Source organism: Choristoneura fumiferana, chromosome 3 (genome assembly GCF_025370935.1).
Source record: "Choristoneura fumiferana chromosome 3, NRCan_CFum_1, whole genome shotgun sequence".
Classification (NCBI taxonomy): domain Eukaryota; kingdom Metazoa; phylum Arthropoda; class Insecta; order Lepidoptera; family Tortricidae; genus Choristoneura; species Choristoneura fumiferana.
In genome coordinates, this window is record NC_133474.1 from 9,658,318 (window position 1) to 9,674,791 (window position 16,474).

General features: G+C 35.8%; 1 protein-coding gene across 1 annotated transcript in view; it reads right to left on the reverse strand.

The window, feature by feature from the left end:
* Window positions 1–16,474, reverse strand: part of Pka-C3 (Protein kinase, cAMP-dependent, catalytic subunit 3) — a 62,832-nt gene that overhangs the window by 20,066 nt on the left and 26,292 nt on the right. Inside the window, exons 2-3 of the mRNA XM_074085478.1 lie at window positions 3,592–3,760; window positions 1,579–1,688 (exon numbers count right to left, since the gene is read on the reverse strand). Of these exons, the coding sequence (XP_073941579.1) occupies window positions 1,579–1,688; window positions 3,592–3,760 (279 nt within the window). The remainder of the gene's footprint in view (window positions 1–1,578; window positions 1,689–3,591; window positions 3,761–16,474) is intronic.

The following is a 16,474-nucleotide window of genomic DNA, read 5'->3' on the forward strand; positions in this document are numbered from 1 at the left end:
GTAAGAATGATGTTCTCGCTGCTGAGGTGAAAAATTGAATTTGTCAAACGAGACCAAAGTTTTTTTGCATCTCGTGTGTTTGAAATCCCTTGCTGCTCTCAGGATTCTAACCTAGAATCACTCGCTGTCGCTCGTGATTCAATTATAGAATCCTTCGCTTACTCGAGATTCAAAATCAACACACAACAACTTTGCTCTCTTGTTGCGCAAATAACTATTATGACTAGGGCCTGGATTTTTGCGTGCGGCTATTGACAGATTGTAGGGAGAGAGCACCGCTTTTCATCGATATTATCGATAGTATCCAACTATTATCAATGCGGTTAATTTATCTATAAATAAAATACCACTTACAAGCAAATACCTACTTAGGTTATCAACTCTTTATATATATCTAATATGTATTCGTAGTTATAGTGATTTCAATAAGGCAATTTAAACGGATTAAACTTTCCGATATTTAGATTTTTTTTCATCATTGATCGCTGAAAAAAGTACAGTCGAACAAATTGAATCATGACCCAGGGCGGAGCCTTTTGATAATCAATTTCACTATAATTTCCTAGACAAAAGTATGAGATGTCAACATGACATTAGTAACACAAAGGTTCCACCCTGCCCGGGTCTTCAATTTGTTCGACTGTACGTATCATCGGAAAGTTTGAGGTTTTATTTAATAGATACATAAATAAAAAACTGTCGATTTGTCGATAACATCGATAAAAAGCGGTGCTCTCTCCCTGCAATCTGTTAATAGCCGCACGCAAAATTCCGGGCCCTAATTATTACCTAATAAATTAATTCGTAATTTTGTAATGCACCTTCCTTTTTTTACGCTACACCATGTACTAACATAGTTGCAACTGCATAGTCAGCAGCAGAAGTAGATGTGCGGTTATGGTGCTAAAAATGATCTAAACACTCTGTTACCTTGGCAGTAGAGTCGTGTGAAGATCATTTTGAGCACCGTAACCGCTCGTCCACTTCTGCTGCTGACTGTACTTGATTTATACTAGATACTAGACTTTATTCAAAATAAGTTTTAGCTTAGACAGGAAAAGAACAATGCCAGTCATCGTGTGAGGTTGCACAAACTACCGCCTGGACATTTATCGAAACACTGCTCTGGCGAATCTCCAAAAGTTATTTGTTTATCGCACTTACTCTAATTTATTTGCATTGGTGATATTCCAAACAAAAATAATAAATCCAATTCTGAAAAAGCAATACATTGAAACCGTTGGAAGCAAGTACGTTACTTTTCCGCTTCATGTCCTTAATCAATTGACGATCATAAACAGAATTCAAGCAATCATAGAGCAATCAGGCTGAGTAATCAAAACACTATAATGATGTGATCAGGTACCTACGTAGTAACGTCAAACATAAAACGCATTAACAGAAGCACTAAATTAAACTAGTACTTCATTAAGTATTAGTAGATTTAGTGCTCACATTAATGCCAGTTTGCTGTTTTTACTGCAGAGTAAATGGAAACTAAAGTGTCATAACAGGTACTTACCAGTGTTCTGGCAGAATTGACCAAACGGACAGAAGCCCATTAAAAGATAAACTTACCAGTGGTGTTACTGAAGCGGCCAGCGCTTCTGAGATAAGTGAACAGTTCTCCACCAGAGACGTAGTCAAATAGCATGTAGATACAGGAGTCATCGTGCGTCCACCACCGTCTGAAAAATAACAACTGTAAGTGTTCTTTCTACGACAATTCAGCAAGTTTATGTAAATATACTCGTACTTAATAAATAATTGGTATCTTTAAATGCAAATATGTACTAACGAGCAAAAATAGGTAATGTACCATTTTCAAGGATCGTTAAATGCGAGCGAAATCGATTGAACAAAATGACGTATGACAATTATGACAACCCTAGCACTTCAATGAATTTTGCAAACACTGATCATTGTTCATACAGTTTTGCACGGACCTTTTATTGCGGGTATACTTGAATGAATCTTATGTAGAGATTAAATAACTGAACTGGAATATTTTCCCATAGTTAATGATAACAACGCGATAACAACAAAGTGACAACTTACGTATACGAGTATGTACGTAAACACTTTGCAAAACAACAAGTGTTTCATTGGACGGAATTGTTGTTCTACCTTAGACTTGTTGATAAGGGCACATAAAGGTCTTCCTTATTATAGCCTGAAAATTCTAGTCGCGAATGTTTAAACGTCCTTAAGAGATACATCAAGTACCTAAAGAAAATAATTTCGTTTTTTTCTTGTAAAGGGCAGGTAGATTAGATGCGGTCGGTCGTGTGTCGTATTTAGAAAAGAACCTGATTATTTATAAAATGACCAAACGCAATTGTACAGCAATAGATCACTGTAGTGTCTAAATAAAAGTGACAGTACGACGGTTGCCAGATCGCTAACATCGAGGCATGCCAGTGAAATGTGACGGCTGGCAAGCATCTCTTTGGTCCAGCAAATGCACTTCAATCTTCCGATACTGACAGAGTATGCATCGATCAAAGATTATAAAAAATCACGAGTTATAGATTAAATTTACTGTATGAGGTTAAAATGCAACTAAGCTACAAAACTGCCATAAAAATAAAATCATCGAAATCCGACAAAGAGCTCGGAATCCACAATTAAGAATGTTAGAACACTTTCTTTGTGGTGAACACCCCCTTCTTGTGGTTCAGTGTAATAATATAGAGGGTATCAAAATTACGTATTGTATTTATATTATTCGCTGCGGGTGTAAATGTGAAGCCGTGCAATTCTTTAATTTCAGATTAAAGTATTTTTAATTAATGTTTTTTCGCTGATAATATATAACTACACATGACAGTAACAGCTCTTATTTTGTAATAAAAAAGTCATACAAGCAGGTTCGTTGTTATATGTCAGTGCCACCGAATAATAGTGTCTAGTAATAGTACCCCTGTCTGGCTCTGCGCCGAAACTTCATCCCAATTACTAACGACCGCCACATGCTTTTATTAATGCGATGTCAAGTATTTCACATAGCCGTGAATTACATGCTGCGTTGTATTGTTCATGATAAACAAACAAAAATAACCTCAACCTTTGCCTGTTTCGTGACGTGAAATATCTCACTAAAATGCAACCGAAAATATAAAAGCAAAATGGAAAACAACCGTCATAAAATGTTTGAAACTTTTCGTGATTTTCACTCATAGCTTTTACCACTTACCACACATTAGTTGTTAGCGTGATGAGTCCAAGCTGTTGTAAAAGTTATCTTTTGATTTGTCTCATACTACAAATTTTAGACGTCCAATGGCTATGACAAATTTCAGACGAGTATGTGACGCACCCAGTGACCCCAATGCTGACTGAACCCCGCAGTCGGAACGCAATGCAAGTGTGTTAAACTGCAATTATTGCTCTGTAGATTGAAATCTGCGAGCGCGTTAACCGGAGACGCAAATACCCCATGACATGGTTTCATTTTTTTACGGCCCACACACGTGTCAAAAGGGTTAACTTGTGTTTGGAGTAGCAAGCCGGCAACGAGTCAGCATTGGCAGCTGTTGGAAACTCTGCCATACAAGTCGCACCTACACAAAATAATTTGTAACAACTCACAAATTGACTATGAATGGGTGGTTGATCTCCGCAAGGATGCTCTTCTCGTTCATGACGTGGTCGACTTGCTTCAAGCGGATGACGTCAGCCATGGACAGGATTTTCATGGCCAAGTACTCGTCGGCAGCCTTGTCCCGGCAAAGGCAGACTCGTCCGAATGTACCCGTACCTACAAAAAAGTAAACATTCTTTATTATGTGTTTTAATTGTGTCTCAACAAAATTTCATAATTATTAATAAAAAAGACGACAAGACACAAGTCAAGCCTGAGCGCCGAGAATTCCAAACCCGTTTGACGTTCGAAAATATCTATAAACCCTAAAATTTTGTAGAAACCAACAATAAGGATGAATCCTTTTAAGTCTCATGATTAATCCGTGTCTTTAATTATGTTAAATTTCATCACATCTTTGAATCATTGGGATTACCGACCAGATGTTTCCGAACGTTTCTGAGAATTAAGACCATGTCTGAGAAGTGGTGATTCCTAAATCGATTGGGCAACAGTTAAAACATTGTTATACTTTAAATACCGCAATAACATGGTAGCGAAGTGTAAACATAAAGAATAATAAATTAAACACAATGTTCAGAGCAGGGAGATATGCAGCTTTTCTCCACCTATCGATAAAGCATGAGTCACTACGATATTCTTAGACGTCCGATAAGTTTACTCCTGTTTAGCAACATGGTATATTTCCGTTTTGTTCCATTTATATACAAAGTTCTATTTCAGTAGTCGCTTTATTATATACAGACCAATCAGCTAGACTTAGATTTTACTTTACCTTTACGACTATGTTATTTAGGATACGTTCGCCGCATACAAATAAGTTAAATAACCGGCTGCTAATAAAACTACATCACGTTTTCATAATTACAGGTACGACACTTGACTAATAGCTAAATTTATTTAAGTGATACCAGTACATCTAATATCCATTACTCGAGACTAGCCCGTAGTGATATCATCTTGCCAAGTTTCCGGATCGTTTGACCCGCCTGTTAACCCCTACAATTGCCGTGAACCAAGTATGCTCAATCAAATTAACGATGTAACTAATACGATTTCGGATAGTATAATCAATTCCTGACTTGTAAACAAAACCTCTGACGTGTACCAAAGTGATTTCTGATCAGTAGCGTGATGGCGATAGGTTATTGCCACTGTTAACTTGTTTTTAAGTATTGTTATATTTTTTTAACTATAGTTGATATAATTCTCTATTTGTAGCACCTAATAATATATTGATATTCCTCTTTCTCTGCAAGAAAAAAAATATCAAAACTTTTTTCCAATACTTGGTGGGCTGTCCGGAATCCGTTTTTACTTTGAAATCCTTAAATTGTAAAAAAACCATTCGGTAACTCTGGTTAAATTTAGTCAAGGCATGTTCTTAATTAGTTAATGCGTGCAAAAAACAAATATCATCGTTGTCAGTACAATTATTGTGCCCCGAATCATCCCATAAACAAACGTCCGAGCGCGCAACCAAACTTTGGTGGTCAAAGTTTAGTTCAACCTCACTCGTATTAAACGTTACATAAAGTATCAGCTTGGGCCTCCGCGTACCTGCCGGCTACGCTGCTACAGTCAATGGTAAAGTTGGTGTCATTCGTCGCTTCGTTTCCTGCCAATCACGTAAATATACCCAATTTTGGTGCAAAGAGCGTCAAAAAAATTCTAATAATGGTGGCTTTTGAAAAAATAGTAAGGAGTACGATTATAACATATCTTTTAAAAGCATTTTGAGTGTTTTGGGTTTCCTTTTAACTGAATTAGTCTCATTTGGTTATAAATGTAACCGCATTTGTTTTAGGGCTTATTTTTCCGCTCGTTTCAGTTTTGGTGGTCAAATTTTGGTGTTTTTGGTGGTTGTGTTTGGCGTTTTGCAGCCCTTTGAAAACATATATTTTCGTGTGAAGACATATACTTGTTACCCGCATACAGAAATGTAATAAAATAATTAATAATATTTTTTATTTTTACTTTTTGCCATATTCTATTGAATGAGGTGTCATTGGATGGATCTATCAAAATGGAGTAATAAAACCTATATATACCTACAGAGTCCCAGCTGCTAGATATTAACTGTCAAAGCCATTTTTGAAGTGCCCAGTACCCACCGCGTAAACTTTTGAACTATCACTGTTAAAAATCTGAAACAGATCTGCAATATACCTGTTAATGAATAATTTTGATTAAAAATATAACGGACTCTGTAGGCTAATTAATTTCGAATTGTTTAAACGGTTACGAAACCCTACCGTGGGTGTGTCTGGCATACACAAGGATGTTTTTTTTTTATTTGGCTTTCCAACGATGATAAATATTATTATTAACAGTCCTCCTTTTTTATCTAGCGAACAAAGTAAAAGTAATGTCTGAAAAAAGAAAGCCTAGAAAAAAATAGGTAGCTGAAAGGGAAAGAAAAAATAAAATTAAAGCAATCTAATTTAAGGTGAAGAATTAAAAATCACAGAAAAAAGCTGCAGGAAAATTAATTGCCTCTCAATATTTTTGAGACCATTTTTATAACTATACCTATTTATTAATATTGAAGCAAAAAGGACAGGTTCTTCTTAAACAGTTGATGAAAATAAGCCACACACTATTAATATATAATTATTGAGTAAAATTTACAAGTTACAAGCGGGACTTTCGGGGCACGAACGATTTGCTAAAGAGTAGACATTAATAGATAGGTTATTCTGACAAAACATCATATTATGCCTAATTAATAATTACCTCACTGCCAATTGTAAACTATTATTTTGTTACTTTATGTTTAGTACCAAGGCAAATAATAAAAAACGTTAATTAATTACCTGCAGTAAATTTAGTTGAAATGATCTTCGAAATAAATTATTAATTTATTTTCTAAATTTGGAACAGTTAAGCAGCGGCGTCTTGCTGTAAATATACATTTTAACCCACTGAATGATTTTTCTACGTCGGCAGTTTGTAATAGGTGCATATTTAAATTTCTTGAAGAAATCAATTGTTGCACGATGTGTTTGCGATCGCAGTTCTACTTCATTGCCTTGTAACAATTCGTTCATGATGTTTAGTGTACTATAGCCAAAATTCTTATTTAAATCCAACTTCAATTTATTAAAAATATTTTCAATCTTAATTTGATTAATATTTAAACGATTTCATCTTACGAATATTTAATATTTTTCGTGTTTTAAATATCATGTATTTTTTTAATTGATTAATTATTCATTAGGTAGAAACCAGTTCAAGTGCACTCTGTTTTTAACTCGTTACCTACTCTTTGGCTAATGTCAATCATCCGTGCCCCGAAATTCCCGGGGTATGGTCATGATCATGGCCATTTTTATTTAAATACTAAGTTACTGACGAATCATAATAAAGTAGGTATTAAATAAGTAAATAATATTAATCACTTTTTAAAAATAATTAGCACTTCGATTAAAAATAAAATTGCTTAGTCATGTTAAGTTACTTTTAAAATTTGGTATTCATTTAATTTACCTGTTCTGGTAGTATAGGTATTATACCGAAGATGAATAAACAATATGTTATACATGGTACGAAGATGCTATTAATTGTGATATTAGTTAGAGGCAGTTATCTAATAATTGTAAAATTAAACTTTCATTTGTCATTACTTTAATGTAAAATAAGAAAAAAACCATTGCTATGTTATGATAACAAACCAAAAAGATGAAGAAATTGTATTGAAGGGCTAATTCCTTCATAGTGATATTTAATTTTAATGCCAGGTATTGAAGTACGTAAGTATTTTATTGGCGTTTTTATTTCAATAAGATTTTTGTAATAATCATTTTGTATATATATTTTTACCCTTATCTTTGTAACTTTCAATTTAAAATGCCATTCACATACTCACACGTCACACTGTTTTTTAATTATGGTGGCCATTATCAAATTTCGGTGACGCTTTTTAAAATTTTGGTGGACTGTAAAACTTTCAAATTTAAATTCTCCTAAATTACTTGGTGTAATACTGGACCATTTAGTAAACTTGTTTAATATACCTCTTAGTTTCATTTGAGAACTTAACATTATTTAAAAGTCTTCATTTGAAAATTACCACCAAAATTGGCAAACGATAAACTTGTTGCGATTTTCCTCTTATTCTCTGATTTGTCATTAATACTTATCAATGCTCACCCGCGACCTTATGATAGCTAAGTTTATGCAAGATTATGCGTGTTCATGCAGTATCCTGGCAGATCAAATTTTGCCAAGCATCTGTTAGAATCAAATCATTCTTTATTGTCTCAGATTCATATGAAGTGTTAATGTTAAATTAAATACATTATTGCGGCAAAGGATTTTGGTCTCGATGTTCTGGAATGCATAGAGATAATTAGGTACAACAGTATGGGGTCTATTATTAATAAACAAATAAGTATCATCTCCCTTGCTACGGCTTGGGTCTAATTTCAGCAATAACAGTTAATAAAACACGCCTTAACAGTAAATAAATAAAAATTCAAGGTAGTTTTACATGACGATTATAATTTTTTAATATTTTGTGGGTAGTTTTATTTTGTTTGAGAAAAAATATAGGTGGGTACTTAGTTACAGTTTACAAATTAAAATGTTTGTTGTGGTTTGTTAGTCTAACATCTGGTGGCATGGTGTACGGTTGTGGTGCTCTGAAAATGAGCTCTGGTCGATTACGAAACGCGTCAGTGTAGTGTGGTGGTGGTGATGGATGGGTTTGTGTAACTTGTGTGTGTTATTTTTTATATAAGAGGGGAAAACGAGCATACGGGTCACCTGATGGGAAGCAATCACCGCCGCCCATGGACACCCGTCAACATGAGGGGTATCACAGGTGCGTTGCGCCGGCCCTTTGAGAGACTGATAGACTCGTTTTTTAAAGATCCCTAAGTTGTGCCGCTCCGGAAACACTGTCCCAGGAAGCTGGTTCCATACTTTAGTCGTGCGTGGAAAAAAGTTTCGCTTAAAGCGGACGGTGCTAGATTGCCAATCATCAAGGTGAGGATGAATTGACTGACGCCTGCGCAAATACGGAAGTGAAACCTAGCTGCAGGCAATAATCCGAATAATTCATCTGAAGACTCCCCATGATATATATGCGGTACAAGATGCAGAGAGACGCAACATCCCTCCGCATTGCCAGAGGATCAAGCCGGTCAGAGAGTTCCCGGTTGACGACAAATCTAGCAATCTGCCGATAAATTCTTACAATGTGGAGGTGGAGGAACTGCATGAACACGCATATCCTACTATAATATTATAAATGTGAAAGTTTGTGAGTGAGTGAGTGAGTATGTTTGTTACTTCTTCACGCTGAAACCGCTGGACGGATTTGGATGAAATTTGGCAAAAAGGTAGTTTATAACCGGGATTAAATTAAAGGATACTTTTTATCCCGATATTCCCACGGGATAGGGATACAATCTCTAACTAATAACCGCTGGGATTATAGTGGCATGAAATTTGGTATGTAGGTAACTGGACTTCTGGAATAACTCATAGGCTACTTTTTATCCCGATATTCCCACGGGATAGGGATACAATCTCTAACTAATAACCGCTGGGATTATAGTGGCATGAAATTTGGTACGTAGGTAGCTGGACGTCTGGATTAAAACATAGGATACTTTTTATCCCGATATTCCCACAGGATATTGATAAAATCTTTAAATAACAACCGCTGGGCTTAGAGTCATGAAATTCGATATGTAGGGTAGTTGAACGTCTGGAATAACACATAGACAATTTTTTATCCTGATGTTCCCACGGGATAGGGATAAAATCTCGAAATAACAGCCGCTGGATTTAGAGTCAAGAAATTTGGCATGGGTGTTTTAATTTACCGTCAATGAAAACCACGATTTAATTTTAGGGAATTCCCACGAGAATTTAATAAATCTCGGAATTTCAATTCAACTGCTGTATCTAATGATTAACGCGTGCGAAGACGCGAGTAACTGCTAGTCTTGCATAAACTTAGCTATCATAAGGTCGCGGGTGAGCAAAGAAATTCCTTTAGTTCATTGATATTGGTGGTCTTGTGCCTCTGTGAGGGGTGGATATGGGTACGTGAAATAATATTAAACGACGTAGCGACATATACCAGGTATGGTTTTTGTTCGCTTCTTTTGTATATTTTCTTTGTAACACTTTATGATTATGGATAAATAAATATAAATAAATAATAATAAAATATGAACCTCCGCAAAGTTACGCAAAGTTACGCCTGTTTCAATAAATTATTAATACTTATCCTTCTTCATATGGTTATTCGGTCATCTAATTATGGCGCTAAAAGCTAGCGGACGGCTGTTCAATGAACTTTGAGCACTCGGCATTAGCTAACTGGTGATCCAGATATAAATGAGGTTAAAACTTAATTACATATACAACTTTACCTCTCGTTTGTATCGTTAGACTCATTCCGTGACGATGTTATCGTCAAGTAATGACATAGATTACATTAAGTAACAACTTCCTAAGTTGATACAAGAGTATCGGTCTATACGAACAGTTGAGGCAAATAGTATTTTTCATGTTTGCTTTCCTTGCCGTTGAAACATAATTTATATATGACTATTACGACACACGTCTATTTACGAAAGTCTGAGCAACAGTAAAGCCGTTTTTTGTTTACAATTTTCATTTTCTTTACGAGCATTAAATTGCGGAGGTAGTTTCTTACGTCTACTTTATATACTTGATCCATAAATTGTATACGTATCACACACTAGTCAGGTCACTCCTATATTTCTGTGATACGAAATTACGTCTTCCGTTCTTTCTTATTAGAGAACTCATCTAAATATCGTAGATAAAAGTCATAGAATAGTTCAATAGGCAGTAACATCTGTGTATCATTGAATGGTTATAACTGCCATTCAGTTGATAATGGTCCATTACTTTGCATGGTACTATTTACGTAGAAACTGGGGTTAATTAAGCTCAAACCTTATTAAAATGTCTTCTCTTACTAAAACGTACCTGTCTATTTTCGAGTTCTTTATAATTGAAAATAGCTAAACACAATGAGGGGCGAACACATTCAATTCGTTTTGGATGCAGTTTGATATATATAGGTATAAAAGTCGGTTCGGAAAAACCTCTGTTGAGAAGAATCCGGCAAGAAACTCAACGAGGTATATTTTTTTAAACAGGTTTAAAATATTATTAAATGATATGTATACATCACAAGTATTTAACACAACTTTATTTTTAACACAGTAGGTTCGCTATTTGAAGGGATCGCTAATGCGGATCGGAATTATTTCCAAATATCCCTGGCCAAGAGCGCAGCCTAAGGTATTGGCAATATTTAGAACAATTATATTTTTTCTTTTACAAATATAAAATTTTACTCGCAATGTGATGAAAAACATTGTATGTCGCACGGGCGGTCCTAGAATTACGAACATCGACTCATTAAAACATCTCTAATAGACTCTCGTTCGTAATTCCTAATTTACCGCCCTTAAGACACAATGTACTATTTGGTTTTAGCCAGTCTGTAAGATGGAACTTTAAGCTTCCCTGTGTTTCTAGTAGCCTTTGGCTTATCGACGTTAGTGGGAAAATCACATATGTTCTTCCTTACATACATGATTATTTCAAAAACATAAAGCGACGGATACCTGTTTCCTTAAAAAAAGATCTTAAAGATTCACGCGTCTTCAAATTATAAATGGCTCTCTTTTGTAAGATAAAAATTGACTCAATGTCTGCAGCAGATCCCCATAAAATAAGGCCGTACGAAATAATGCTATTTAAGTAAGAAAAATACACCAACCGTGCCGTCGCCACATCGGTTAGCTGCCGTATTTTCCAAACTGTAAAAGCAGCAGAGCTCAATCTACTCGCGATTGCTGTGACGTGAGGTCCCCACTGCAGTTTAGAATCGAGCGTTATTCCTAAAAATACTGTTGAATTTACAAATTCAATAGTTTGACCATTTAACTTTATATTACAAACTGAATTCGAGTTAGATGCATTTATCAACGAGAATTTAATACATTTGGTTTTCTTAGGATTTAGTAACAAATTATTGGCAGCAAACCATGCGGATATCACGGACAGGGTGTCATTGGGTTCAATGAAGTCGGTATCTTTTCTACTAACCTTGAACAGTAAATACCCGACTTTTGGCTTACCATATAAGTTAGGTCATTTACATAAATAAGATATAGAAATGGGGCAAGAATGGATCCATGAGGCACTACCATTTCGACCACAGATACCTCCGATACCGTTCCGTTCATCGCTACCTTTTGCTTTCTTTGTGAGAGGTAAGATTTAATGAGTTCTACAGCGAGGCCACGAATGCCATAAAAAAATAACTTACAAATGAAAGTATCATGAATTCATGATCCACACAATCTAGCTAAGCTAGCACCAACTACGTAAAATCGATCTAAATTATTACATTTTCCGTCTTAACGGCCTTTTCCATTACCAGATCTGAATCGTACTTGTATAGTAATATGCAAGGGCATAATGAGAGGCGCGTCCTCGTAGAGCATGTGTATTCGTTGCCAGACACAGTTGGAAGGCCGGCCAACCCAATATCGTCGGTATTCTTAACCGAATGTAAATTTTGCGTAACATCGTTAATTCGAGATCCCAGTGACGCGTGTGTCGTAAGAGGCACTGATCCTGTCTGATAGCACTTGCGCAAACCCGGGAGATGTATGTTTTAAGTGTGAAATGAAATGAAAAGAGTTGCGAGCTGGAATTTTGACTTAATTATTTAAAATAAAGTTATGGTGGCCTCAGTAGCGGCGTTAGGGTAGGGTGCGGTGGGGCGACCGCCCAGGGCGCCGGACGCCTGAAGCCTATACTTAGTAGAAAATATCCCAAAAGTTGGGGGTGCCGAGGAAATCACGCCCAGGGCGCTGGAAGTGCTAAAACCAGCGCCAGGTAGCCTATGGTTTGACCTCTATCCTCTCCAGCAAGCACAAGGTCTTAGGGACAAACCTATGCTCGCACCTTTTTTTAGTTTTTCAGAACTTATGTACGAAAGTATACAATACAAAGTGAAAATAAGCTGTATTACGCTCAAGATTAAATGTTTTATGGTAAGGTGGGCTAAGTACCTATTACGAAATTTTTTTTGGTGAAACCGGGATTTACGTCAGATGATACCATATTACTTTTTAAAATATAATTGTCTTATAATGATCTTTCAAAATCTGTTTCCTCAGATATTTAATTTAAAAAAACCTATGACTTGGTTGCTAAATATTTACGGAATAGTGTTTTTATCTGTAGATATACTAAGTTTTATGAATTCGCTTTGTCATTAAATGCTACATTACTTTTACGTATTGTTCATGACTTCGCAATGAAGCGTTTTAATACTGAAATTCATAAAAACACGAGCCAGTTCGTAGAGTCATTTCGATAGGAAAGTAATATAAGTAAATACAGCTTTATTTACCTCACGAAACATACACACTGATTGTATTTGACATTTAATCAGTCAATATATCACTCAGAACAAGTGACGAGATAAAGGTAACAAATTGATAAAAATAATCCCGATGAAAACTCCAATACCTCCTATGTTTTCATGCTCTCTAGTAGCATGATATATTACAAGTAACTATTTGATTCTTATTGTATCGAATATCTGAAGTAAAAGAGTAAAAATCTGAAAAGGCTCAATATCACTAATCCTACTTAATAACTAATATTACTAATTATGAATCCCACTATAATATCGTAAATGCGAAAGTTTGTAAGTCTGTTTGTTTGTTTGTTACTTCATCACGTGTACACCGCTGAACGCTGAACTGATTGAGATGAAATTCGCTATACAGATAGTTTGCGTCCCGGGGGCATAGTTTTTATCCCGGAAAATTGCATAGTTCCTGCGGGAGAGAAAACCGAATTCTACGCGGACGGAGTCGCGGGTAACGGCTAGTAATATATATAAACTAGCGTTTACCCGCGGCTTCGCACGCGTAAATCATTAGATACAGCAGTTGAATTGAAATTCCGGGATTTTATTAAATTTTCGTGGGAATTCCCTAATATTAAATCGTGGTTTAATTTATCGTAAATTAAAACCCCATGCCAAATTTCATGACTCTAAACCCAGCGGTTGTTATTTCAATATTTTATCCCTATCCTGTGGGAATATGGGATAAAAAGTAGCCTATGTTTTAATGCAGGTTGTAAACTAACTTTTTGCCAAATTCCATCCAAATGCGGCCAGCCGTTTCAGCGTGAAGAAGTAACAAACATACTCACTCACTCACAAACTTTCACATTTATAATATTAGTAGGATGTGAAAGTTTGTGAAGATGTTTGGATGTTTAGATGTTTGTTACTGAATCACGCAATAACGGCTGAACGGATTTACATGAAACTTGGCTTACAGATAAGATCTGCATTGAGACTTGGGATACATGATATCCCGGTAATGCGTTCCAGTGGGATAATATTTTAAGTTTAAACAAGAATAGAGGGTGCTGTCCAAGAACAGTGACGTACCGTACCTCGGCTCTCGAGATGACGTGTTAACTTCGTTTGCAAGCAATAGATGGCGTTGTGCAAGCGAACGTTGTCCTATCAAATTGTTACCGTAACGTAACCTTTTCAGGCCAAAACTCTAAGATATTAGGATATTTATTTATTGCGTTGCCATGGTAACAAGACTCAAGTAAGTAAAAACTGTTGTCGTTGTTATATTTCAAAACTTGCTCACGGGCATAGGTAACATACAATAGTCCAGTTAAGATGGCATTAAGCTCATTCAAATGCGGGCGAAGCCGCGGGGCAAATAAAGTTTTAAGCTCTAATTACTGTACATAAGGCAACTAATATATAAACTACTAGAGTATACCCGCGGCTTCGCACGCGTAAATAATAGTTTGACTTGAAATTGAATAAATGATTTTCTATTTCTATTAAATTCCGGGATATTCAAAAATTCCCGTGGAAAAATTCCAAAATTACTCGTCTTTTTCATTGACGTTGCATTAAAAATAAACATCCCAAATTTCATGACTCTAAAACCCAACAGTTGTTATTTCGAGATTTTATCCCTGTCCGGTGGAAATATCCGGATAAAGTAAAGTAGCCTATGTGTTATTCCAGATGTCCAGCTATCTACATACCAAATTTCATCTAAATCCCAGCGTGAAGGAGTGACAAACATGCACACACACACACACACACACACGCACACGCACAAACGTTCGCAGTTTTATAATATAAGTAGTAGGTACAGTCCGATCGTTAATTTGGGATCCATTTAGAACGAATATCTGTTCATTCATTTTATGACAATTCGAAGGACTTTTTCACGAAATGGGTCTAAAATTAACGATCGTGACCGTACCTACTATGATAAGGAGGCAACTTTGTATTCTATTACTTTTTGTCTCACGAATGTGCAAAGTTTCCATGGGATGCAGATGACGTTGCGGGCAAGAACTAGTGAGCACCTACTATTAAATAAGGCCAACCTGACAATTGACAACTTTTTTTTGGTTTGGTAACCACAAAACGCGTTAAGTATGTTAAAACTATAGTATTGTACCACATTCTTTTAGTAAGATGTACATTACTTACATTTACGACCTCCTTCAGATTAAGAATGCCTTTTACTATTTATCTTAAAGATTAAATCCTTTATCTGAATGCTTTACTTACATTGACATTCAAAAATTTTCATGATCATGACTGTGTTTACAGTGGTGTTAGTCATCTTGCTCTTGCCCGCAGTGATTAATCTGCCACATTTATAAAGATCGTAGATACAAAGCAATTTCAACAACTCAGCACCAGCCCACATCCGTGCGCGAAGTATGAGATCATTATCAAGGCAAAAATGTTAATAAATAAATAGTAGGTGACCCGTCGCTACTGTTTACTGGTAGCATTTAACTTGAACGTGACGCATGCCTAATCTAGGCATAATTCATTTCTTTTTGCTTAATGTGGTAATTCTAAGTATAAATAATGACTTAACTAGAACCTGTGACAAAGACTATAATGAATCAGTCTAAAGTTAGAGCATTCTTTTATTTTACCGACTTCATTAAAGGAGGAGGTATCAATTCGGATGTTTTTTTTTTTTTTATGTTTGTTACACACTCAGAACCTCCTTCAGGAATTTTACTTTTACCTCGATTATCCAATTTTTTTTGCGTTCGTCTATAATGTCTTCAATTAGCACAAATCAGGATCTCATTGATTGGATCTTAAGGGAAATTAAGGGAACCCTTCAAATGTTGTAGGGACACCAATTATAGTAAATTGGATTAGCAGTAACTCGTGCATTTGCTCTGAAATCATCATTTGGTAAAGTGGAACTGATGATGAAGACCACAGTTGACCATCGGAGTTACTACTCAATAACAAGTATTTCACGGCTTGAATTTGAATTACTTTGACACATTGCAGTTGCTAAGCATTTTATGCTCCTCGTATAAAGAATATGTTAAAACGGGTGGTGAAGCACCAGGACTCCTCAATAATGAGCGTCTCTGCCTCGGAAAAGCAATCTTTCGTAAAAGGTGAAGAGCAGGATATTAAACTATTGTATCTTAGATTATTTACACCAAAAAGCGTGAAAAAAAAATATAACAAAAAATTGAACCGACTACAAAAAACCATGAAAATAATTTTCTACCAGTCTGAAGTCGGTCGGTGCCTCAGCACGAGCCAGCAGGAGTGATTGAAGCCCAATATAAAGTGCGTAGGTGAGGTAGATGACTATAGGTCCACTCCTGCTGGCTCGTGCTGAGGCACAACCGACTCCAGACTGGTAGAAAATTATTTTCATGGTTTTATGTAGTCGGTTCAATTTTATGTTATAAAATAATAAATTATAAAAATAATATATAAAAAAAATTATAAATATCATCATCATA